We start from the raw sequence: 27,307 nt of genomic DNA, 5'->3' as shown, positions 1-27,307 counted from the left end.
CAGTTGCCTTTTGTCAAACTCCCTGTGACCCTAAAGTGCAGCCAACGTTAAGAATCACTGGCTCTGCCCTTTCAATGTCTGAAGTGGGAAAAGGGCCACTTCATTTCCTCACTGAGACTACGCAGGATGGGGGAGAGGCAATTTCTTGGAATAGAGATTGACATGTTTTTAAGAAAAGGGATGAGCTGCTGGGCAACCGCCAATGATAAATGTCCCCCCCACCCTCCATTATAAATTGTGCTCTGCATCCCTCTCCCCAGCATGAGGACACCCCAGGTCAGGGTATGTTCCCCAACCTCCACCCTGTTCTTGTCCAGGCATTACGCCCTGTTACCTCTCCCAGCAGGATACACATTTTCAAAGAGCACACATAGAAACAAGGGTTATGGCAGCTCTCTAACCTAAAGGAAAGCATCTCCAGTTATGGAATTCCAGGCACTGAAAGAGATGAGATGGCGGGGGTTGCTGGGGCATCCAGGGATGTTTCTATAGCAATTTACATCTTACCACAAGGGCTTTGGAAGGAAGGGCTGTGACCGCTAGGGCACCACTGGGGCTGCTCTCCATCTGGGACTGAAATGAAGGAGGGAAGGGAAGGGGATTTGGAGTCAGGCCACCCTGAGCTTACATTCCCACACTGACTCTTAACTGTTCTATTGCCTGGAAATTTTCCTAACTTATTCCGACTCTTACTTCCCGCAACATTGATAAGATGGTGATAATAGCGCCTACCCGGCAGGCTTTGAGGATTGAATGAGGGAATGTAACCAAAGTCCCAGCACAGTGCCTTACTCATGAAGTACACAAAACTCATCATGTTAGGTTTCTTGTCTCTCTGTTTTGTGCCATTTGGAGTCACACAGCCCAGCTTTGCTCTAGAATCACCAATCTCTGGGGAAGATATAGTTAGGAAAACGGGTAGAATATTTGAAAAGACTGGCAGGAACTAGATGGTGTCTAAAGAATAACTTTCTGTATACTTGTTTAGTAGTGAAAACTTGGAAAATACAGAAAAGAGAAAGAAGAAAATGAAATATCCAGTTTTACCTCCCAAAGAAAAACACTGTTAATATATATTTTTTTGTCATTTCCTTCCCCTGTTTCTTCTATTCATGCTTTAACGTAACTGAGATCAGGTAGTACAATATTTATGTCATTCATGTTCTGGGTTTTTTTTCTTCATGTATGAGCATTTTCCCATGTTATTTCAAACTTTGCTGGACCATCACTTTTGTAGTCATATAGTGGTTCCTGAAAAGGGGATGATTCAGCTCCCTGATGCAATCTCCAATTGTTGAACAGCTAGCTTGTTTCCAATTGTTTTTTCCATTACAAAAATGTTACAAAGCATTATTTTGTGCCACAGACTTTTGATGTATTTCCAATTCGTCCTTAGGAATGATTCCCAGGAGCAGAGTTGCTGGGTCAAAGAGAAGGAGGGTTTCTAAAGATCTTTAACTGCATTTCCAGATTGCTGAGCTAAATTTGAAAACAGAACCATCTTAGGAGCCTTTTTAAAACTTGCAGCCTGGCCTCAAAAAAGCAACGAGGAGCTCTTTGGAAGGAGATGTGAATGGCGGCAACTTTCCCCAAAGATTCCAGGATGCAGGGTGGGGTGGGGACAGGCCACAGGGAGCCTCAGCGCTCCCTCCTCACGCCCACCCAGCCTCCTGTCCGCCTCCTAATTAAGCTTCAGATAATGTTTACAATCTCTCAGTATTTGCCAGCACACGTCAGGGTGACTGATGGGCCCATCACAGCTCAGACACCCATCAACCCAGTGCTGGAACTACTTTAACCTTCCTTATACACCAACTTCAAGGGCAAACCAAGGGCAGGGACTTGTCAGCCCCTCCCTCCCCACTCAGTCTCCCTCTTGCAGCTCTTTCTACCCTGCATCCTCTTGCTCCTTTCAAAATTATCTACAAGATGGACCTAAGGTAGTTGTTCAACACCACAAGTAAAACTGTTCTTAGGTTACAAGCTGCCAGTATTTTGAAGCAAGTGCATGTAAATATTTCGTTTCTGACAGAGAGCATTATTAAGAGAAAACTTGTGCATTTTCTAGAAGAATTTTAAGAGCCGTTTATTCATTGGACATTCTGGAGCCTACGGAATTTGGCTTGGGGAGAGAGGGGGTGTTGAATATCATCTGTGAATGGGCTCTTTCCTTTTTTACACTCACATTTAAAAATCTGGGCTGAGTTCCGGCAGCTCCACGGCTGGAACCAAGTCCGGGGCTAGAGTAGAGGAGAGAGATGGTGAGGAGAGGGGAAGCTGCCTGCTTTCAAAAATACCCCTTTAGGGGGTCTGTTCACAGCCTGCTCCATTAAATGCAGTGGAGCTCAAAATATCAGTGTTACGACTGCTGCTACTATAACAGTTACGACACCAAACTAACCAAAACTACAGTTATTCATTCTCAATCTCCAACTCTAGGCCAGGCATTCCCATTGAATCTATGCCAAAAAGGCAGCGAGATAGATTTTTATATCTGTTTTCCAAATGGGAAAACTGAGGCTCAGAGAGGTGAGGTAACTCTGTCTTGGTCATGCGCACAGCTTGTAAATGGCAGCACAAGGATTTATAAAGCCCAGGTATTTCTGAGTCCAGAGCAATCCGTATACGTTTTACCATCTGGAAATCAAATTGAGTGCTCTGAGAATCATCACTTGACAGTAAATCAAGACTATCGCATGTGGGGGCTTCCCTGGTGGCGCAGTGGTTAAGAATCTACCTGCCAATGCAGGGGACACAAGTTCGATCCCTGGTCCAGGAAGATCCCACATGCCGCGGAGCAACTAAGCCTGTGCGCCACAACTACTGAGCCTGCGCTCTAGAGCCCGTGAGCCACAACTGCTGAGCCCGTGTGCCACAACTACTGAAGCCCATGCACCTAGAGCCCGTGCTCTGCAACAAGAGAAGCCACCGCAGTGAGAAGCCCGCGCACCACAACGAAGAGTAGCCCCTGCTCACCGCAACTAGGGAAAGACGCGCACAGCAACAAAAAACCAAAGCAGCCAAAAGTAAATAAATAAATGTGTATATATATTAAAAAGACTATTGCATGTGGAAATGCACAAAGAACACACATGCTTGTGAGATAAAACAGCTTGCTGTGTGCCAGGGACCGTGTCAAGCACTTTAAACATAGATTTTTTTGCTTAATTCTTAGAATAATCTTGTAAAACCATATTTTCTCTTTCGTAAGTATGGAATTACAGGCTTAGAGAGGATAAGTACCTTTTGTTGTGATCATCTATTGCTGTTATCAAAGTACCCTGAAGTTTAATGGCTCAAAACAGCAACCATCCATTATAGCTCAAGATTTTGTGGGGCAGGAATCTGGGCAGGGCGTGCTGGGCGTGGTTTGACTGAGGTTTCTTGGTGGTGTTCCGTTGGCAGATGCACTGCCTGGAGGGTCCGAGGTGGCTGGCACATTGGCCAGGAAGGCTGGAGGTTTGGGCTCAGCTGATACTGTCGGTCAAAGTGTCTGCTCCAGCATGGCGGTCTCAGGGCAGTCAGACCTCTGATGCGCAGCTGAGGGCACCCAGAGAGTCCCCCAGACAGCAGTGGAAGTGTCCAGTCTTTTAAGGCTGGATGAGAACTGGCACAACATCCCTTCTGCCGTAATCCCCTGGTCAGGGTAGTTTTAGAGCCTGCCCAGGTTCAAGGGTTGGGAACATAGACCCCACCTCTTGATGGGAGAAGCACCAAAGGATATGTGGCTGATTTCAGTCACCACACATGCCCAGGATGACGTACCTAGAGAGAGGGAGGAGAGGTTTGCAAGACTCAGCTCCACAACTTGCTTAGAGTCCCTAGCGTCGTCCAGGGGGTGAAACATGGCAGGTAGATGCTGGACATGCTGGTGTTTACTATTCATGACACAACACAGAATCCACACCACCATGGGGCAGGGTTTCCCGATGCGCAGTAGAGAGAGAAATCAACTCTTTCAGGTCAGGGAAGTGACCTTCTCAAAGCCCCCCCCCCCAGCCGTGGAGTGGCAGGAACCCCATTTGTCTCATTCCACACGCTCCATGCTGCTTCACCACCCTTTGATGATAGCACTTTAAGGTGCTCTGTTTACACCAGTGAAGACAACCCGGAGATTCAATCCGTTCAAGGAAAGAGTTGACCCAATTTGGTGACAAATTCACAACACTTTGCAGGGTGCTTTTGTCAAGGTGACTAAGACATTTCCCGTTATCCCAGAATAGATCGTTAGGACCCCAAGTGAAGGCAGAGGAATGCTGAGCGTCTCTTACACTTGAAAGAGGGTCAGACACAATGGGTTCAGCCATCTCCTCAGATTGCCTTGAGAAGGGGACAAGCCACCTCTGCTGTTATCAGTACTGACTAGATAAATAAGGAGAAGATCAGAGAGGATTCAGGGGAGAGAGGAGTTACCAGTGTCAACCTGAAGTCAGGCTGAGCGCCAAAGGGGTCTCTTGTAGACGCTGGGATGCCAGCAAGAAGAGGACTCAGTCTGCTGGTGTAGCTTCTTATCGCCCCTTTCTGCTTGTTCAAGCAGGAGGAGAAGAAGACAGGAGAGAGAGGGCATGGAGGAAGGGACAGCTTTAATCTCTGCTCTTGCAAAAGGACTTGTTAGTTTCCTGTGGGTCCAGAGGATACCACAGAAGATCTGGGTTTGAGCCCTGTGGCTGGTGTCCCCCAGAGGACCAGCTGCACGGTGAGGGGACCTCAGCGACAGGAGACTGTTAGCTGCCAGAATTCCATCACCCGGAGAAGTTGGGGGAGGTCAGGTGGAGGTGAGTTTTCTATGAGGGAACCATGTAGAGGGATCTCTGGCCAGGCAGTGCTGCAGCGAGGAGGTGTGGCCAGGCCTGCTAGCTCTGCTCTCCAAAACTATCTTCTCCTCTCTGATATACAGCTTGACTGCACGTCCAAACCCCTTGCCGTTGTGTGTGGCCCTGTGACTGAGCTCTGACCAACAGGATGTGAACTGAAACGATGCATGACACTCCTGGGTCTGGTCCGTAAAGACCACCCACTCGTGTTCCTCCATGTATTCTCCCTCTTCTGGCTTTCTGGTCACGGTGACCTGAAGCCACATATTAAAGATGGCAGGGCCTTTTTCAGCCTGGGTCCCTGAATGACTGTGTGGATGAGAGCTGGCCTCTAACGCGTTCTCTCACCTAGAACTGCTATGTGAGCAAGAGATGACTATCCGTGTGTCAAGCCATTATTGATTTGGTTCTATTTGTTACTGTAGCTTTGGTGTCCCTGACAATTACAGGAGGCCTGCACCCACAGGGTTGCCCCTAATCTACCTGTGCCCCGCAAAGGTGCCAGCATTTGGACATCTGTACAGAAGGCACCTATGACCATTGAACTGCCTGATAATCAGCATTTATAGCAGATGATTTCGTCTGTTGCATGGTCAAGTGGAGAGGAATGTGCCCTTTCTCTCTAATCCATCCTCTCAGACCCAATGACAGAGCTGTTAAAACCAGAAAACCAAAGGGAGAAGAGGGCAAGAAGGAGAAGACCATTCATTCTCCCCAATTAATCCCTCTGTTCAAAGCCTTGCCAGCACAGTTGGGGGACTGGAGGAGATGAGCGTTAAATTGGACTTGAGATAGGAGTTTTGCACTGAGCTAGACTGGGCTTCTCACGCCTGAGGGTGACTGGAAAGCTCTGGGTTTCCCTGGGATGTCCTTACAGAACTGAAAAAGGAGACTAGATTGAGGGATAATTGGTGGAAAAAGAGAACCTTCATGCTGGTGTTGTTCTAGGTCAGAACTTTCCATAAAATAGTTCCATCAAAGCCAAGGACACCTGGCAGCCTGGCAAACTTGGTAGATGACAGGGCACAGGGATACATTTTTCTTTGAGTGTGAGAAGAAGAAATCCCCAAACTGCTGGTGCATGAATAATATCCTTGCTGGCCTGGAAGGCCTGTTTAGGTGACACTTGACTTCTCAGATAAAGGGTTCACTGTTTGGTGTGAACGGTGGTGTCATTTGCTGCTGGGATACAAATCTGAAGGCCCAGCAGGGTAGTGTTTGAGGAGGGATGTGATGATTCTATTCCTACCTGGCAGGCCAGTGTGGCATGTTCAGCACAGCCATGGGGACCTCATGGCGATTCCTGCAGGAAGGAAGGGGGCGAGAGGGAGCAGGACGCAGGGAATAGTGGTCATTCAGTGAGACGGGGATGGCTTAGAGTCTAGACGGGGAAAAGCACACAATCACTGAGTCGCTGGATTTGTGCATAGGAGTACTGCAGAGCAGAGTCTCCAATCGTAGAGACCTGGGTTCCCGTTTCTTGCACTACCACTTGCCAGAGAAGTAATTTAACCTCGCTGATCCTTATTTGGATCCATTTAAAGTGAACTCTGTCAGTTGAATGGGCTAAAAACTTCTTTTGTGTTCTTAAGCTCTTTTGAGTGGTTTCTATCCCACCCAACCAAAAGGGACCTGTCTCCCACTACCACTGCAGAAGTGGTAGAGTGGTACCCAACACATTCAGCACAGATGATTGAGTAGTATGAAGCATCAGAACCCCAGATGGGGATGGGCGTCTCAGACACAGGTGCAGAGGAAGACTAGGTGGGTGTTCCTGAGCCACGATCACTCATCTATCCATTAACTCCGTTCTCATACCTGTTAATATGTGGGAAGTCCCAGGAAGGGTCCATATCTCCATGGGCAAAATCCCTGCGTGGTTTTTGAGGGCAGTCTTGGAGTATGACCTGGGTTCAAACCCTGCCTCTGACAGTCCCAACTGTAGGAAAGGAACTTAGCTTCCCAACCCCAGTTTCCCTGTCCGAAAAAATGGCATGAGAACCAGCCCCTAGGGTTGAGGAAAGGATTGAAAGAATCACGTACATCAAGTTCCTGGCACAAGCAAGGAGGAAACCCTTAATGTCGGCCTTTGCAATTTCAAACACAGGTAGAGAAAGTGAAGGAGAGGAAGGGAAATGATTAAAGGGATGGGAAATCGCTGGAACAAAGCTCTAAGGAGTGTCCTGCCGGGAGTTTCCTGCATCCCTTCTGTGCCCAGTGCTGGTCCACAGAATGGCCCACCTCAAACATGGCTCTAATCATATCAGCCCCCATGCTGGGAACCCTCTGATGGTGGCTGCTGCTGACAACATAAAAGCCAAATGCCTCAGTCTGGCACCCGCAGCCCTTAAAGAACCCTCACTCCCTCCCCAGATGGCCTCCACAGTTCTCTATCTGCTGAACATGCCACAGTGGATGACAGACAGGCCCTGAGGTCTGTGGGTGCCGTGTTCCTGAATAACCCTGAGCTACCTGTGTTGGAAGTGAATCTAACATAATTATGACTATAAAATCGACACTGAATGCAGTATATAGAGGATTCTAGTAAATGTCAACATTTGTTTTTCATAGATTTATCTAATACATAGAATTTTAAATCATAAATGAACTGTGGCTTATCTCCAATTGGCCACAAGCCCCACCACTCCCTACTGCATCACCATATGACCCACCTTCTACTCTGTGTCATCAGATACATGAATGGGTGAGAGAGCTGTTTTTAGTCCTCTCTTCAGTGGGACAAGCCAGCATTTCTATAAAGTCTCTTATTAACCTTGAGGAACTGTAAAGCTTTAGTTTTATTATATTTTAAATTTATGTTTAACTAGACAACTAATACATGGATGCATTCTCAATGAATTCCTCCTCAGAGGTAAAACTTTTGTTGGTATGATTTGTATCCTCCCAGAGGATACAAAAAAATTTTTTTTTTTAATTTTTGGCTGCGTTGGGTCTTCGTTGCTGCACATGGGCTTTCTCTAGTTGTTGTGAGCAGGGGCTACTCTTCATTGTGGCGCATGGCTTCTCATGGCAGTGGCTTCTCTTGTTGCAGAGCACAGGCTCTAGGCACATGGGCTTCAGTAGTTGTGGCATGTGGGCTTAGTTGCTCCGTGGCATGTGGGATCTTCCTGGACAAGGGATTGAACCCATGTCCCCTGCACTGGCAGGTGGATTCTTAACCACTGCACCACCAGGAAATTCCTCCTCCTAGATATTTTTTAGACATACATCTGTGTGTGTGTGTGGTGGGGGAGTAAGTGTGGAAGGAGGAATGTTACCAATGCAAACTTGGGTCCGCTTGCCCACGTGCAGTCAGGCCAATCTACTGACACCAGGTTGTGGTGAAGGAAAGTGCAGCGGTTATTACAGGCACCAAGCAAGGAGTCCAGGGCAGCTAGTGCTCAAAAGACCCAAACTCCCTGTTGGGTTTCAGGGAGACATTTTTAAAGGCCTGGTGATGAAGGGGAGTCACAGGGTATGTGATCAACTCCTGCACAATTCTCTGATTGGTTGATGGTGAAGTAACAGTGTGATGTCATAGGGGTTAACATTATCAATCCTCAGGCTCCAGTAGGTCTGGGGGCTATGTGCTCACAGTCATTAACTAGTTAACTTCTTCCATTTGGTGGGGGTTTTAGCATCTGTAAAACAACTGAGGAATGGGCATCAGATACTGTTATCTAGGTACTTCAGAGAGGGGCTAAAGTAGAGGATATACGAGAGAGTTCTGTCCTGGGAAGGCCTCATGGGTCCTGCCCGGTTACAGGAATATATAATATATATATACTTCAGTTATTTTTTTAGAATATTGGTATCATCATATGTGTGCTGCTCTCCAACTTTTCTTGTCCATTAACAGTATGTAGGGACTTCCTTAGCGGCACAGTGGTTAAGAATCCGCCTGCCAATGCAGGGGATACAGGTTCAAACCCTGCTCTGGAGGATCCCACATGCCACAGAGCAACTAAGCCTGTGCGCCACAACTACTGAGCTCGTGTGCCACAACTACTGAAGCCCTTGTGCCTAGAGCCCATGCTCTGCCACAAAGAGAAGCCACCTCAATGAGGAGCCCACACACCGCAATGAAGAGTAGCCCCCACTCTCCACAACTGGAGAAAGCCTGTGCGCAGCAACAAAGACCCAATGCAGCCATAAATAAATAAGTGAATAAATGTCATGCTTTAAAAAAACAACAGCAGTATGTACTGTTGAGTTTTTCATGTCAAAACATTAGGATTCACCCCATTTATTCTAGCAGCTGCATAATATTATATAATATGGCTGGATCATAGTTGATTGGGCTTAGAGGAGGGTAAACTGGCAGCCTAGCGGCCACGTCCAGATGACATGTGTGTTGTGTTTGGCTAGAACCATATTTTGCCCTTACAAATTGAATGCAAATGGCTTTAAAGTAGGCATCTCATATTTCCCCACAGACCTCACCATTCCCTATTGTCTGGCAGGTAGTTCACTTTATATACTTTTATTACTTGCTTGGCTCCTGGAGGCATTGGAGTGTTCAAACCCTGTATTTTGGCCATTCTTTTATCTGTGGACACTTAAATGTTTTAGAAATGTCTTGTTATCCTGAACAATGCTTCAGTAATCAGCCATGTCTATGCCTCTTTATGTTGGTGTGTGTTTATCTAAGGTAGATGTAAGAGGTGGGCTTGCCTAATAGGGAGGGATGAAGGGGGCCGTGTGACCCAAAATGCACAAGTTGGGAGACACAGACGAAGATTCTGAAGGAGGAAATTAGAGAGGGCAGCTGAGAGTGGTGTTGCCCATGTGCTGCTGGAGACCTGTAGCTGTTGAATAGCATGCCTCTGCCTCACAAATTCCTAGTGGTTTACAGCAGGGAAATGCTGATGTATACACACACACACACACACACACACACACACACACACACACACACACACACACAAGGTTATGTAGCAAGGGATCTTCTGCACTTGTGCTTTATGGATGTGGCCACTTGCTTTGGAATCAGCTGCTCTCCCAGCCCCAGCTCTGAAAGGACAGAGGGAAGGGAGGGGAGGGAAGGACCTGGACTCTGACACTCATCACACCTTGGGAGTTTCTCCAGGGCTGGCCCTGGGATAAGCCTTGCTAAGCCACAGGCCACAGCTAATGCATCCTCTTGGCTGAGGTCAGTCTGAAGCCTCCCGTTTAGGAGGCTAATGACGCGTGAAAGCTGCCCAGTGGGCAGCAGGCACTGCCTGAGCTACTTCTGGGGCTGATGGCTTCAGTGAGGGCTGGTCTGATACCTTGGGGGTGAGCATGGGGGAGGGAGTGCTGGGAGCTGGACCAGTGTGAGCTACAGGGACTGTTCATCCAGCTCAGGAACCCATGCATTCTTAAGCCCTTAGTTGGATTCACAGCTGTGAGCTGGTATCTGCTTGTCTTATTAAGTTTGGTTACCATAACAAAACACTATAGACTGGGTGGATTAAACAACAGGAGTTTGTTTCTCACAGTCTGGAGGCTGGAAGTCCACCATCAAGGAGCCAGCAGGGTTGGTGCCTGGTGAGAGCTTCTTCTTGGGTTTCAGGTGGCTGTCTTCTTGCTGTGTCCTCATATGGCCTTTCCTTCGTGCATGAGCAGGTGGAGAGAGAGAGACAGGAAGCAAACTTGTTGGTGTCTCATAAGGGCACTAATCCTGTCCAGGGGGCCCTACTCTCATGACCTTATCTAAACCTAATTACCTCCCAAAGGCCCACCTCCAAATACCATCACATTGGAGGTTAGAGCTTCATGAATTTGTTGTGGGGGTGGACACAGTTCAGTTCAGAGCCAACTGGTAGGAAAATATGGCTGAGGATGGCTGGTCAACCTCAGGTATAAGTAGAAAGTTGCAGGGTGGAGAGTTCCTGGAGTTATCAGGGAAAAAAAAACACCTTATCTGCCCCTAGATAGGAGATCTCTTCTAGGCATATATGAACATCATGGGTGGAATCTTTATTCCTTTATTCCAAAATCAAATCCTTTAATACAGAATGGGCTGTGTGTGGGTAGGAGCCTGAAAGTCTATATGACTTTATCTTGTGTTTAAATCTAACTTCCTCTACTGAATAAATTTCTGAGCTTGAAAAAATTACTTAACTACTCTTCCAACCCCAATATATTCTCATCTATGAAATGGGATAATGAAAGTTGCTCTGGGGATGACATAGAGCTTGGCACAACGCCTGGCAGCACTCTTTAGTGCACAATATTTTGAGGCATTTTGGAAACAGAAGGCTGTGGTTGCTGTAGTTTGAAGTTTTACCTTCTCAGAACACTGACTCGAAACTTCAAGGGGAAAAAAAAACCCTCAATGTCTTCAATGGCTTTGCTTTTTCGGTGTTCATTTAATCATTATCAGTGCATGGGCATTGCACACAGACCTCCCCCTTTTTTCTTCCTGGCAAGGTTGTTATAATGTGTTGAAAATATTAATTATCCTCTTCACCTTATACACAGGACTGGAAAAACAAATCTTGCTCCTGTGCTTGCTAGAAGAAAGAGTGCCTCTGTGTGTGTGTGTGTGTGTGTGTGTGTGTGTGTGTGTCTCGCGCCCATTGTCCCCTCGGGTCATAACAAATTATTGATGCCAATTCCTTTAAAAAGACAATTAATCCAATTACCTTCTTGTTGAATCAATACTAATGTCTTTTTTTTTCCTTTAACTTGCAGGTTTCGGCAAGCCTGGCTGCCAGCGAAGCTGAGGTAGGAAACATGGCTTTGCTGTCCCTTTGGAGGACATTTTGAAACGGTTTTCTTTTGCGATGGAATGAAGAGGGTATTCTGGTTGCAGTTGTGCTCTGCACAATCTCCTGGCGGTTTGTCTGGTGTGTTGTCAGTTGTGTGGTTTCCACGGCGCTAGGTTTGGGGCTGACCGGGTCACCCCTGGTACTCTTTATGGAGTGTGTACTGAGTAGCCTGGTAAAGACGGCTGATGGTTTCAAATTTGGATCTCCTCTTGCTTCTGTCTTGGTGACTCCAGAGTCTGTATATACGCATTATGGTTCTAGCTCCATTCAGACCAGCCCTTGCTTTGGCAGTGAGACCTCCATCTGTCTCTCTGGTGGTTTCCATTCCCTCCCTCTTTTTCCTCTCCCTGTTCATCCTCTGGGGCATTAAGGGGACTGTGGCTGATGCCGACAACAGGTAAAGAATTTAAAAAGATGTTGGTCAGAGGTCACCAGCAAGGTGACCATCCATGGGGAATGTGGCGTCACTTAATGCGCATCACTTAATGGGTACTCCAAAATATATCCAGGGCCACGGAGCCGTTGTTCTCCTCCTTCTAGGTTACTAGATGTGTAGAGCAAAGAGCATCTACTTGGGCCTCAGCACCCCTGGGTTCTCTGTGACATCGTGCATCACTTTAACTGCTGAGACTCACTTTTCTCATGCACTCAGTGAGGATAATTCAGCTCCTTTTGACCCGTCGCATGGTTGTTGGAGGGTGATATGGAATAAGGAGTGCAGAGGCGGATTCTGACAGTGTTCTACAAAATGTAAGGGGAGATCATTGCAAGAGTGGAAACTCCAGTTCAAATGTCTACAGTCTTGAATAGGATAACTTGGTGTGCAAAAGTTTTCTAGGAACTGTGGTTCGTTAATGGTGTAAATGTTATTTTAGATGCCTAGGGAGGTAGATCAGTGGGAAGAGAGGAGGGTCAGGAAGCAGAAAGATGGGGTGGGGTCAGGAGCCACTGGTGTCACCTGCTTCCCAATGATCTTGTGACCAGTGACTTAAGCCAGTCCTGTATCTACTCAAAGCTCCTTTCTTCATCTTCAGAGTGAGAACAGCAATACACATCACATGAGGTTGCTGAGAGCGTTAAAAGGGCAATGTCAGTGTTTACTTTTTTGATTTACTCCACACAGAGGACCGGTTTCCATGTATCCAGTACCTAGTATATACCATTCACTATGTAAAGATTTCACATACATCATCTTATGAAATCTTACAAAAATCTTGGGATGTATCAGCTATTATAATCCCCATTTCACAGAAGAGTAAACTGAGGCTTGGAAAGACTCAGTGACTTTCCTAGAACCATTCAGCTAATGAGTGACAGAGCTGGGATCTGTAATCATGTCTGGCAGGGCTGGCTATTAACGGCCACGCCATGTGTCTTAGTTCAGGCCGCTATAACAAGATAGCATGGACTGGGTGACTTAACAGAAATTTATTACTCACAGTTCTGATGGTTGGGAAGTCCAGGATCAAGGTACCAGCAGATCTGGTGTCTGGTGAGGACTCTCTTCCTGGTTTGCAGATAGCCATTCTTCTCATTGTATCCTCATGTGGCAGAAAAGCAGAGAGAGGAAGCAAGCTCTCGTGTCTCTTCTTATAAGGGCACTAATCCCATTCCTGAGGGCTGATCACCTCCAAAGGCCCCACCTCCTGCTACCATCGCGTTGGGGGATAGAATTTCAATATATGAATATATTCAGTATATGGATAACAGCATGTAAACCACCCAGATCATGGCTTCGTGCATAGTGAGTGTTGATAAATGTTAGCTCTGGCTCTCCTTAAGGGCTGATTCTGCTTTCTAGATCACACCTGAATATGTCTCAGTGTACTGGGGTCAGCACCACGGAGAGATGCCTATTTCCTGTGATTTTCCATCTTCCTTTCCCCAGCACAGTCTGACATTTGTGCCACATTTGGCAGTTTAAAACACACAATCAACAGTAAAACACCTTTACATATGTTGCCCCTTTTCAATTTCACAGAAATCACACATGGCAGGATATTTGTTATCACTATTTTCAGATTTAAAAATGGAGTTTTGGAGAATTGCAGTACTTTAAACATTGGTGAGATAATGTTTAATGATCTAGCAATTCCACTCCTGCTTGTGTGCCTAAGAGAAATGAGCGCTTATGTCCACCAAAAGATGTATACAATAATTTTCATAGAAGCTTTATTTCTCATAGGCAAAAGATGGAAACAAACTAAGTGCCCATTAACAGGATAATAAATAAACAAATTGTGCTATATTCATGCAATGGAATACAAGATAGTAATCAAAAAGAATCATCAATGGATATATGAAATAGCCTTCATGAATTTCAGAGATATAATGTGGGGTTAAAAAAATACACCCTGGGGCTTCCCTGGTAGCGCAGTGGTTGAGAGTCCACCTGCCGATGCAGGGGATGCGGGTTCGTGCCCTGGTCCGGGAAGATCCCACATGCCGTGGAGCGGCTGGGCCCGTGAGCCATGGCGCTGAGCCTGCGCGTCCGGAGCCTGTGCTCCACGACAGGAGAGGCCACAACAGTGAGAGGCCCGCGTACCGCAAAAAAACAAACAACAAAAAAAAAACACCCTGTATGATTTCATTTACATATAAATGAGCACCCACTTCTGGTGATAAAAGTAACAGTCATGGTTACCTTTCAGTAGGGGGACAAAAGAGCCCGTTGGGCAATGGGAATATTCAACGCCTTCATCTAGATATGGTTACATAGGTTACCATCACATGTAAAATTTATGGAGCTCTACACCTAAGATGTGTGTACTTTATAGTGTATAATTTGTATACCAAGAAAAAAAAGTGAATCTACTTGGTTAAAAAAGAGAAACAGCAAAAATGAAAAAGAAAACAACATAAAAAGTATAAACCAGGATAATGAAAAAAAGGGGAATGAGGAAGTCTAGAACTTTCAGCACGTAGACAAAACTGTAGATCAAAAATAGCCTAAACTCACCCATTCATCACGCATTTATTCATTCATTCATTTTTACTCCCAACTCCTATCTCCCAGATGGAACAGGATTTTTAAAAAACACACAACTTTTCCGTTCTCCTAACCATGGTTTCTAAGGCTAAATTGTAATTGCTGCAGCCAGATCATATTTTTTGCACTACTGCAGGGAGATAACCTTTTATTAATTGAATTTCTAATGGCAATTCATCAAAGCAAGCGATCACCGTTATTTAGTGCATGTTCCATATTCACGGCATGTTCTGTTAGGTAAATAATAGTGGCTCTGGGAAGGTGCTTCTGTGAGGTCCTTTTCCTTCTCAAATGACTTTCTTTTTTTCCCTAAGTACAGACAAACAGTTGTAATTTAAGCAGAACAAACCCCACCTGTCGAGGAGACGTTGGTTAAAGGGAGACAAGAAGAATGAAAAACCCACAGAATCAGTGAGAATGAATGGCTTTGCCAGTTCCCTTTCTCTCTGCAGATTGACAGTGAATATGTGAATAACGTTTGCTAAATCTGGACTTTGAAAACATGACAGTAAGCTGTTTGTGCCAATAATTTTTCATGGCATATGCCACCCCTCCCTGTACCACACACAGTTTTAATAAGATGGCACATGGACTGTTGAGAAATGTTAAAACCCTGCAGAGGAAAGAGCTTTATCTTCTGACCAAATTCTGCCCAGCAATGTTTATGACAGCTGAAGAATTTATCTTAAATTCCCTCTGCTAGCCACAAAGCACATGGCCCTTTGTCCCCGAGCAGCCTGTAAGAACCAAACTAAGATGTCACATACATAATATAACAGATAAATGGCCCAATTTCCATGTCCACATGATGAATGGAATGCAAGTTCAGCAAACACATATTTGCACATTAATTGGCCCTGCATGGTTCCATTTTGTTCCTGAGTTGCTACTGTATGTCTCCTGGACTCTTTCCCCTTCAGAATCATTAAGCCTGTTTTATCGCACGAATGCATACACATCTCCCCCCTGTTTACCGTCACGCAGCTTGCCCTGCTGAGGGAGAACCAAGTAACCTGGGCGCAGCCATTGGATTGCAAATGCCTACGTCTGAGTTCTCTCCACCTCCAGCTGCAGGGTAACACTGAGATCTGAGACCCAGCCCCACAGTGGCTATGCTGACAGCCAAACAAAGGAGGCTGCAGGAGAGGATGCTTAAAAAAAAAATCATTTCTTTTCAGTTACCAGTTGGTTCTTTGCCTCACCTTAAATGATTTCCTGTTGATAGTTTAATGGCAGTATAAACCCAGTGGAGGGCCTCAATTTTGATAAATTGGCCTGCTCCTACTTCATGGCAAAGCAATCGAACTGAGATTGATTAATATTACAGTTTTACTATCCCAAATAATTGCAGTGGGAAACAGTGCTGGTGGCTAAACCCAGTGGCCTTCGGGAGACATACGTGGAATCTTGCTTCCACCAATCTCTGTTTCCATCCAGAGATTTTTACCCCGGGCCAAGGAATCATATATTTTTCCTGTCTCAAACCTGAGTCTCAGAAAAGCAGATCCAAGGGCTACAGAGCCTTTTAGAATACTCTGGCCCATTTGGAGAGAAACCAGCACTTTTGAGAAGGGCCTGAATTTCTTTTGCTGTGAACAAAAGACCAGTCCTGGCCATTTCAAGTCACTTCAGAAGCCAGAACATTTTACAAGGGACAGTTGAGTTATTGCACAAAGAGCATTACAGTGGAAAAAGCATGAGCTTTGGAGTCTTAGAGATGAGATATGAATCATGGGTCCACAATTTACAAGTTATGTGCCTGCGGGCAAGTCACTTAAATGCTAAACAGGTCTCTTATCAGTAAAATGTCAATAATGCACACCACCCCAAAGGATTAATTTGAATTTTAAAATTTGATAATCTGTGTGCAATGCCGAAGACAGTACCTGGCACAGAGCAGATGATCCACAATTGTTATTTCGCTTCCTCACACAATCCCCGTACTTTATTTCTTGTGTAAAAGTAAGACAATAAATAAACAACTAGAAGTTTCTTTTGAGACCTGTGGCTTTGAAAACTTGCTGTGATGATTTTGCATCATGGCTGACCCAGAACCTAAGCAGGCAGGCGTTTACTTACATGGCTTAATTCATGTTGGAGTCCATGGCCCTCTTCTCTCCATTAAGGGCAAGATCCATCTGAAGATCAGCAGTACTTTCCAAAGAGCATGCTTGCCCTTGTCTAATTTGTCCAATCACACTTTGATAGTCTTCCCTGTCTTTGAAGCCAGCTCAAAAGCATGTTTAAAGAACCTGCAAAAAGTAATCAGGTCTTAATTCAAGGGCCGAGAATTCTCAGTTGGAGATATGGTTGGCCTTTTTAAAATTTGATGGGCATTTAAGTGATAGCTATTCTATACTAGGCAAAGCACTAGGCACTGGGATATGTACATGACTTGGACATATAATCTTACCCTCAAAGAACATACGCTCCAATACGCTGTGGGGGGGATATATCATAAATGATATAAGGTCATTTGTTTCGTGGTGACCAGCATTCTCATGAGAGCAAAGCCCTGTCCATCAACCCTGCTCCATATTCCTTAAGTTTGGGGTCTGGGTTCAGACATATGTAAGCCTAGATGGGAATGGGATATGTATGGAGGCTTCCCAGAGGATATTACCTCCAGTAAGATGCAGACTGGAGCCTTGAAGTCAAGAAAAGTAGAGAACACGAGAAAAGGCACAGATGGGAAAGAGCTTGCACGTTCAGGGAATAGGCGTGAAAGGGGTGTGGGAGCTGTGAAAGAGAGTGGAAGTGATCGGAGCGAACGTGGAGAAACCAAGACCAAGATCCTCCTGGAAACAGAAGGGGAAGAGGGTTACAAGAAAGGAGCAGGGCACTGAATGATTCACTGGGGTCGAGGAGAGTGAGCATCGGGTTCATGGCACTGGGTTTGGCAGGTATACAATCATTAATGTCCTCAACAAGAGCCTTCCCAACATAGGTGGTGGGAGTAGAAGTTAGATGTGGATGGCTTAGGGAGTAAATGGAAAGAGAAAACACATAAGTACAATATAGACCAGCCTTTCAAGGGGCAAGTGCTTGAGCCAAGGCAACGATGCTCCCTGGCTTGAAGGAATTTTGAAGGTGGCAGGGCCTTGGGTACGTCACAGGCTTGCAGAATGGGCCTCAGAAGATACGAGGATGTGAATCAGCACAGATGGGGTTTACCTGCTGAAAGGTGAGCAGTATCCCTGAGGGTACACTTTCCTTGCTCACCGTTGTGTCACCAGGGCTCAACACGGTGCCAGAGAGCTATGGCATTAATTGGACTGAGAAAGGACATTTTTCATGTGACATTGAGAAAGAAAGGATGGAGAGTAAGTGCGAATGAATTTGAAGAAGGGAGAGACTGAAAGAGGTTATGCCTGGCGGCCTTCATACATCCTGTGAATAGCAGAGGGAACTGCATGTGCTGAGAATAAGGGGGGCAGAGGTAGAATTGGGTGTTAAAGAGGAAAAATAAGCAAGAAGAGGGAATGCTGATGCGAGGCACTGGTGAGAGGCTGACTGACCAGTGAGATCTGTCCAGCAAGCTGACATCCAGCAGCACCAGGGGAGGGAGCTGAGCCTGACAGCAGCAGCCGTGAACACAGGGCGTCATTCACCACGTGTGTACTGCGTGCCAAGCACTATGGTAGCTTCACAACAATCTTTAAAATGAGTGTCACCATCCGTATTTCACAGAGGAGGTGACTGAGACTCTAAGAGGTGATGTAGGTTAACCAGACTTACTTAAGAATTAAATAGCAGGACCAGCGTTTGAATCAGTGTCTGACTGCAGCGCTGGAGCACGTTCCACCATGAACACAGCTGTCGTTGGTACAGGTCGTGGAGTCTGATGCCTAGGTTCAAACCCCAGCTCCAGCATTTCCCATCTCCAGTCCCTGCTAGAGGTGAAACTCAGGCAAATTTCTTACCTTTGCGTGTCTGGTCTGTCTCTTCCGTAGAATGAAGATAATTAAAGAATGAAACTTACAGCTTTTTAGTGAAGGTGAAAAGGCATGATAGAAGGTATGGGAAGTAATTAACATATTACCTGGTACATAAATAGCCCTTCACATATGCTAGTCATTGTAGTTATTTTTATTAGTGTTGTTGGAAGCTCATTCTGTGCTACAATAGGAACGAGCAGAGGTGCCAACTAGGACCAGTTCATATTCTCTAAACCAAATGGATGCATCTGTTCTTGAGTCTTCCAGAAGCACCTTACTCCATGGAAATTAATTAAGGGTCCCTGGAGAAGGTGAGCAGTCAAAAAAAAAAACTCTTTCTACTGCCTATATCAGAAAAAAAAATTGGTTTCTGTTACTATGAGGTTTTGAGGATGTTAGAAGAATCTCACCATTTGTACATTGCAATGGGGTTAATGAAAAAGAGTAACCAAAGGAAAAAAAGTCCACTAGCTTTTAATTAACATCTGACTATATGCCAGGCACTCTACAAGTCATTTCATATACCTTATCTCATTTAATTTCACCCTTACAAGAGCCCTATGAAGTGAGTACTATTTTTTTTTCCTATTTTGCAGATGAGCAAATTGAGGATCAAAGTGGTTAATTAAATGAGTCAGGGAGGTTATAGGAAGGGGATCAGGAATCCCATCCGTGACTCTCAGACCCCAAAGTCAGCTAAGGTGATGAGCTGAAACCAGAAGTCACTTCTCACCTTAGAGGCAAAGGCTGGACCTTCCAACCATCACAAGAAAACCCTAGTCTCTCCTCTTCTCCATCCTCTCTTCTGCAGCCTTCCCCTGCCACAGCTCAACCAACCTTGTCGACTCTCTGTTTTAAGATTTTGTGAGTGCTCTGTGATCACAGAACCCATTCCCACACCATAAATTATTTCCTACAGTTTTGACACCATTTATTTCCATAGCATTATACATTCCAACCTTCTGACTATTTAAGATCAAAAGATGTGCTCCGGGCTCACATTTCACTCTAGCTCTCAGACTCGATGCACCAAATTAGACTGAACAGCGGAGGCTCCAGCCTGTCAGTGCCTGTAATGTTGCATAATTCCAAGGGTTTAGCATGTTTTTGTCAATGGCAAAGGAGAAACGGACTGATCCACGGTGGTAGGGCTTCCATGGAGGAGATGGGAGAAGGGTTAAAGATGGGACAGTTGAGGGGGGGAGTATTGGGATATTCAGAATCAGCCTAAGTGGTGGGAGTGCAACTGGTTGATTGTGGAAACCAAAGCCAAAGGCAAAGGTTTATAAAGGATCAGATAAAAAGGAGAAGCTCCAAATAGGGAACTGTGGGTCCCCCTGAGAGAATCATGGAACTACTGGGTCTAGTGAAGAGTAGGGAAGAGGGATTGTGGCTGGAATCCAGACTGGGCTCAGAGGTGCTGGAAGTGCACGGACTATATATGTATTAGCAGATGGACCTCTTTGGAGGAGCACACACTGATGCAACAAGCTGAAAGAGCAGCTACTATTCAACCGCTACTTTTTTAGACCCTGGTCACATAAAATGAGTAAGACCCATCTCCTGCTCTCATGGAGCCTGTGATCTAGTAAAATACACAGACGGGTGAACAGATGCTTTTAGCCAAGTTCTAAAATAGAGATTGGTTCAAGGGAGAGAGTGAACACCTAGGGAGAGTGACAAGTCTCCAGGAAGACTCGGGAGAATTTCAGATGATGCATCTTCCTCTCCCACATCCCCGTGCCCTAACTCTAAGGTCAGTAAGAGGCATCGGGTGCCGTATACCTGGGTACCATGCTGCATGGCATATTTTAATAATCTGAACCAAATTTGGCAAACAGCAAAGACTGCTTTGGGTTGACTGTGTTTATGGGTGAGGGATGGAAGAGGAGAGGAGAATTGGGATATCTGTTAGACATGTGGATCGGCACCTGACGGTAGGGACAGCAGCAAAGGAGACTCTTCGTGATGGCGGCGGTGGTGGCAGTGACAGTAGCCAACATTTATTGAATGTCCACTGTCTACCAGGCACAGTGCTGAGCATTTTACATAGATTACCTCATTTATTCTTTCCAACAGGCTTGGGCGGATGAGTATCCACATAACCTTCATTTAATGAGTGAGAAAACCAAGGCTCAGAAGAGTTGATGGGATCAATTCACGGCTGTACGGCTAACAGGCAGAGTTAGTGTTTGATTCTAGGCAATTTGCCTTCTGAGCCACCAGCCCAGCTAAGATGGGGGAAGCAGGCTTGAAAACCCCCTTGGGTTAAAGTCTGATTGCTCAGCACAAACCTCTCGTGACAAATGATGCTAGCACACTTTGGAGAAACTTTGTGACTGTGCCTGATTCTCGGCACTAATGTAGCTTGACTAGAGACTGACATTCCACTTACCTCACCAGAATGACAATTAGGAGGAGAAAAAAAGGAGTTATTGCTGTTCTGCCTTCCTCTATTGAGCTATGAATAAATGATGATAGCTGTGAAATAGTGTGGTGTTTAGATCATTTCTGGTAAATTTAAAAAATAAAAATTGAATAAAGTGGTAATCCATGTAGCCACTTAAACAAGAGGAGTGGAACAAAATTAGTAAACTCTTTTAGTGTCTTCCTGGCCTTGTCATTCTAATGTAATTAGTTTGTAAAAATATTAATACTCAAACAGCTGACGCGTTTTACATGTTGATTTGAAATATGTTAATTACGCTTTGTACTTTGGCCCTGTACTGTCCTCAGCAGTGCCGTAGATGGGAATTCTAGTCCTACACCCACTCCTCCTTACACACTGGCAGCCACATGGATATTGAGAGCTCTTTGCAATGCTCAGAGCTCCTTGCACCTTTGGAGAGAAGGAGAGAGAATGGTGTATAGAAGTAGCAGCTTAGTGGTTTCAGCTAATGTGGGTACTGTCTGTAAACATGGTATCTCAAGAGGCTTCCTGAGTTGCAATGAGTAAATGATATGCTGGGTCAGCAGGGTTTTCAGATGGTACATAGACACTAGAGTGAGTGGCCTCTGAGCATCTCGCCTTGGACTACATTCAGTTTTTGGACTAGATTCTGCCCAGACCTTGCAAATGGATTTTCTGCTCACGTCCTAGCAGAAGGTGCTGAATTCTAGGTGTGTCTCATGTAGACCTAGCCATTGTCATCATTAGATGTTGTAGATGTCATCTGCTTCTTCATGGTTTTCTTAGTTAATATATTAGTCAGGAGAGGTTAGGCTATGCTGAAGTAACAGGTTAACCAGAAATCTCAATGGCTTTCCCAACAAAGGCTTATTTCTTGCTCATGGGGACCAGTCCAGTGAGCATAGGGTGACTCTCCAGGGTAGCTCCCTCCTAGTGATCAAGAGATACAGGCTGCTCTATCTTGTGGCTCCACTGTGTCAACACACACCTCCGCCATCCATGTGGCAGAAGAGGAAAGAGAATGGGGAATCTCTCTTGTATTTTTCATTGTCTCAGCACAGAAATGACACCCATCACTTTACCCATAGTCTGCCAGCTAAAACTTGTCCCGCCCACTACAAGGGGTCTGGGAAATGTGAGGCACACATGGATATTCCATGAGAATTAAATACCTGCCACAATGTGATAATGATGACAGTAACCATCTCTACTGTCATCCCAACCACTGTGCTTCACCAAGCCCTCCACTGTGGTCACACTGTGGTGACATGCCAGGCACTCTGTTTTGCACTCGCCACAGTTTTCCTTATTTCACTGTCATTCTCTCCATCATAAAGAAGAGGAAACAGAGGCTCAGAGGGGTGAGACTGTTTGTCCAAAGCCACAGAGTTAGCAAGGGGTCTAGCCAGGATCCAGCTCGCAGTATGACAGCAGTGCCTCCAATGGTTTCCGTCTCCCGCAGTTCTCGGCAACCTTCCTTCTGCAGCACCTAGGAGGGGGACCTGGGAGCAACAGTCAGAACAGCCACGAGGAATCAGGAGAAGGATCTGTTAAACTTCCAAAGGATGCTATGGTTAGTGTCCCAAGTTTGTACAGAACCTATTCCTTTCAGCCAGTAGCCTCACATTCAGCACCACCTTTGACCCTTACAGGCCTCCTCCAGAGGGTTTGGGGAAAATGTGATTAGCTCCTCATTATAGACATAGTAGTGGAGGGCCCAGGAGGACACCTGCCAGAAGACACCTGGGTGATCACCAGCAGGTGTCTGGAGTCCCGACCTAGCCTCTTTGAGTGTATAGGACTGAGGGTCCTTGAGACCCTAGACCAAGGAGCTGTTACATTTTCTGTTCCATGAGCCCCTTTGGCATCTGAGGAGAACTATGGGCCTTTATGAAGAATAGTCTTAAAATACATAATTTGAAATACTTAAGATCACTAAGGAAACCATGTATATTGAAATGCATTTACTAAAATAATAGATGTAATCCAGTAAAACTGTTGCTTGCTTAAATAACAAGCAAGTCTAGTAATTACTGTAATTTGGAAATAGTGACAAGCGTCATGATATTTTGAGATATCTGTGACAATTGTAATGTGACTAAAAAACTCTGTGGTCTCTGTTGGTGACAAAGTCACAGGTAGTGGTGATTCTACAGTGATTTGCTGCTTACATTTATAATTAAAGGGAATGCTAGATTACAGTTAGAGGCTACCGGAAATAAAGTTGTTCTTTTTTCCTATCCAAGTCCCTGGACCCACTGAGTCCTACCTAGGGACACATTACGGGTGTAAGGTCCTGCGTTAAGAACCCTATCCATCCTTGCTTCTGGATTGCCTCCTGATTCTGGTTGGTCAAAGTCCAGAACTGGGTGGTGCCAAGATCATATTATGGAAAAGGTGAAGTTTGGTGTTGGTGCGTTCACCCACTTGTCTCTACAACCTTTGTCACGTCATCCATGCCCAGTGCCTGGTCCTGACCCTCAGAGCCTTCTTTTCCACCAGAGCACATGTGGCATTGAATAGGAGGTTATTAAAGCCTTATGGTTTTTCAATACTAGGTACCACGGCAAGGCTTTATACCCATTATTTCACTTAATTCTGGTAGATTCTATTGTTGCACATATTTTACAGAATGTAATGATGATAGTTAACATTTGTGAATAGTACTATGCACCAGACACCCTTCTAAGCACAGTAATTACTATCATAGCAGTAGTAATAGTAGCAGCTAGGACTTACGTAGTACTCACTAGATGCCTGGCTTATTATGCTCTAATCATTTTATATCTTTATTTTTAATTATGTCCACCACATTACTACCAGTGAGTATTAGTTACTCCCATTTTCAAGAATGGGAAATAGATGAAGAGAGTTTAAAAAACTTGCCCCAAGTCTCATAACTATGAAGCAAAGCCTTGAACCTTGATTTCACAGTCCATGAGGTCAACTGCTAAGTTCTACTGTCTTGTTTTTACTTCATTAAATGTTCCTGAAAACAAGTCCAATGGTGGATCCTATGTTTGCCCCCATTTTAGAGATCAGGCAGTTGAGGAACAGAGAGGTTAAGAAAGTTGCCTTGGAGTCAGCTTCGTTCAGCTCAAAGGTGGAACAAGAGAGAGCACAGGTGACTGTCCAGGGAACTTGTTAAGGGCCTTGCTTGGAAAAGTCATACATCACTTCTGCCACCTCCCATTGGCCAGAACTTGGTCACATGGACCTACTGAACTGCAAGGGAGGCTGGGAAATGTGGTCTAATTGTGAACCCAAAGGCGAAAATAAATGGGTTTGGGTGAACTCAGAGCTATCTCTAACACAAGTGCTAAGCAACGTTCGGAGAGCTCATGTATCAGGGAAAAGTCTGTCCACGGCAGAGGCAGGATTAGGGTGAGACCACCCTAGTCCCATGCCTGATCCACAGCCCCGTGTGGTGCCCGGGCTCAAACTATAGGTGCTTTCTCAGCAGCACCAAGCCCAGTGTTATCCCCTAGGGTGACTCGTTGACCGAATTTGACACAAACATATTACTGCAAATTAGAGAATGTGAAAAATCTCATGCTGTGGGGATTTGGACTCTGGGTCTATTTTTAAAAGCCATGAAGAGTCTGCAAATGAAGTATTGTCAAATAGAAAACAGATTAAAATGTATAAAAGTTTATTACTACACATTCAAATGAATATTTCAAATGTAGTCTTATTTTTTTTTAATGAAAATGGTTGTTGGCTTTCCCCCTTTAGTTTGGTTTGTATTTTTAATTTCAGTGAGTCAGGCCGTGCCCTTAGGACCTTCTGCTCAAAGCCTCCACATGTGAGCAGTTTACTGTCACAGGATTAGTCCCCTAGAGTGGACGAGAGAGGTGGATACTCCAGTCCTGAGCCATTCAGTACCATGTGCTCTATTCCCCCTATTCTCAGATATCATGGGTCATAAATCACAGCCTCACTTTAATAGTGCTGTTTTGGAGAGAGGAGGAGAGAATGGGGAACAGAAGCAACACAACATTGATTTTAAAACACATTCTGATTTCAGATGTTTACAAAATTAGGTACATATCACAGTTGGAAAACATCTCCCCACACCCCGAAAGAGAAAGCAAGCCAGTAAACAATAATAAAAATACAACTCGGTCCCTGATGATTCTCTTCTGCAAATTCTCCAAGAAGAAAACTAGGCTACTTGATAACGACCCATCTCTTAGTGTTCCCATCTCACCATGTAGGTAAACAGACTGATAGCCTCAAGAAATGTAATCCCAGATGTGGATGAGAAACACTCATGGGTCCCCACGTAGGACTCCAGGAATTGTTCCGAGTGAGGAATTTAACCACACACATCTCTCTTCTTCTGGAATTAGAAGCATGTTTGTTTGAAGCTGAGAGCATGCCAGGCAGCTCTGTCTGATAAGCATGGGATTTTGGGCCATCTACCCTTTGTTTCTTTCTTGTTCTGACTAGAAAACCAGTCATGTAAGGCAACTGGATGAGAGAATCACTTTGATTAGTGACTTTCCTGTGGATATATTTCTTTTCTTTCATATACTGAATATTTTATGAAAATGTTTCCCTCTCCAAGTGAGCTAATGCTGTGGTTTAAATAATATGACTAGAAGGTAGAAACCTTATTTCTCAACACAGAATCTTACTGATGTGAAGAAAGAAGCACAAACATATAAAAGCCAGTGGGGCAAGCACTTGAGCTCTGAGATCGAGCTCAAGTGGGTGTGATTTCCAGTTCTCTTGTGACTTGCTGTGTGACCTCTCAGCATTTCAGCTTCTCATCTGTGAGATGGGGACAGTCACTGTCACTACATAATACCATCAGGGTGAGGATTAAATGAGGTAAGACAAATACAGCATGGGGTACAGCACCCGGCGCATAGCAAGTTGTCAGTAAATAGTACCTCAGTTTTACATTTGAGCAGCATCCCAGACGACTCCAGAGATTCCCAATTGATAACTTTTACCACCACCCCCTCTGCCACTACTCACTGTCCAGTGATAGATTTGAAAGCTTTCATTGTAACTCTGGGGGCGGACAAGATGGATGATTGAAAGATGATAGAGTATGTTTTATTTATTTATTTTTTTATTTTTTGCGGTACACGGGCCTCTCACTGCTGTGGCCTCTCCCGTTGCAGAGCACAGGCTCTGGACGCGCAGGCTCAGCGGCCATGGCTCACGGGTCCAGCCGCTCTGCGGCATGTGGGATCCTCCCGGACCGCGGCACGAACCTGTGTCCCCTGCATCGGCAGGCGGACTCTAAACCACTGCGCCACCAGGGAAGCCCTAGAGTATGTTTTTGAATCTGGCTTCCCAGACTCATTAGAGCTCCCCAGAGCTTTGCTTAGCACCTGTGGTAGAGACAACTGAGTTCACCAAAACCCGTTTCTTTATCTCCTTGGGTTCACAGCTAGACTACATTTCCCAGCATACTTTATGTTTAATGGGACCCCATGTGACTGAGTTCTGGCCAATGGAAGGTGGGCAGAGTGATGTATGACTTTTCCAAGTGTAGCCCATGAAAGTTCCCATGAATTGGTCATGCTGCAGTCTCCCTTGTTCCATCTTTGAGCTGATAAAGCCAACTCTGAGGCAAGTTTCTTACCGTCTCTGTGTCTCAGTTGCCTGATCTGTACATTTGAGTCCTAATGGTCAGAGGAACAAACAGTTATCATGAAAGACCTTGACAGGTGATGTGTGAGGTCCAGAAGGTGCTTACAAGAGGCTCTGTGAGAGGACTTTGGTGCCTGGAAGGCAAAGTGTGGCATTGGCTTGGGGAGAAGTTCTTTCTCCCATTTCACCAGGCTCTCATGCTTCTAGAGTCCTGTTAGAATCTCCTATAAATAGCTGGAGGTTCTGTTGGGGGAGCTAATTTCCCACTTGGGCCCAGCAGTGGGGGAAACTCGTGAGCCATTGCCTTGAGAGCCTGCATGTCAATGATGCTCTATTTTGTAAAGTCTGGGCACTGAGGCCAGATGTTCTTTGGATCCCTTATGGATGAACATTTTCCAAATGGAGAAGCCCCCAGATCTCTTAACCTTTCCCACTTCTCCTAAAGCAGGGGTTGGCAGTCACAGTTTACCAGGCTTATGGAGTCTCCTGCCAGGCTCCTCTCTGCCCCATTGGTGATTTGCCGCCATAAAGAGATTTCATACATCATTAAGAGAGATGTCATATGCATACACATGATGCTGTGTTCTTACCCAGAATGTCACATTAGACTCCTGGAGGTATTTAAAAAAAAAAAAAAAATACTTCAAATACAACCACATTTTTTCCCCCTTAGATCATCCAATCTGCCATCTGATGCCTCAAAAAGAAGCTGCTAGTAAAATAGCAACTTACAAAGTTAAGAAAAGCATCACACAGAATGTTAGCTAAAAATGTGAACTTTTGCAACCTGC

At 45.2% G+C, this 27,307-nt stretch overlaps 1 protein-coding gene across 11 annotated transcripts in view; it reads left to right on the top strand.

Moving 5' to 3' along the window:
- Nucleotides 1-27,307, top strand: part of RBFOX1 (RNA binding fox-1 homolog 1) — a 2,175,109-nt gene that overhangs the window by 574,142 nt on the left and 1,573,660 nt on the right. For all 11 annotated transcript variants that reach the window (XM_027117455.1, XM_027117451.1, XM_027117457.1 and 8 more), the window contains exon 4: nucleotides 11,493-11,525. In XM_027117455.1, coding sequence (XP_026973256.1) covers nucleotides 11,493-11,525 — 33 coding nt within the window. The remainder of the gene's footprint in view (nucleotides 1-11,492; nucleotides 11,526-27,307) is intronic.

The sequence above is a fragment of the Aethalodelphis obliquidens genome, unplaced genomic scaffold (assembly GCF_003676395.1).
Source record: "Aethalodelphis obliquidens isolate GAN/ISIS:26980383/991018 unplaced genomic scaffold, ASM367639v1 scaffold18, whole genome shotgun sequence".
NCBI lineage: Eukaryota > Metazoa > Chordata > Mammalia > Artiodactyla > Delphinidae > Aethalodelphis > Aethalodelphis obliquidens.
The sequence above is the reverse complement of the archived record's forward strand: the minus strand, read 5'-3'. Positions and strand labels throughout refer to the sequence as shown.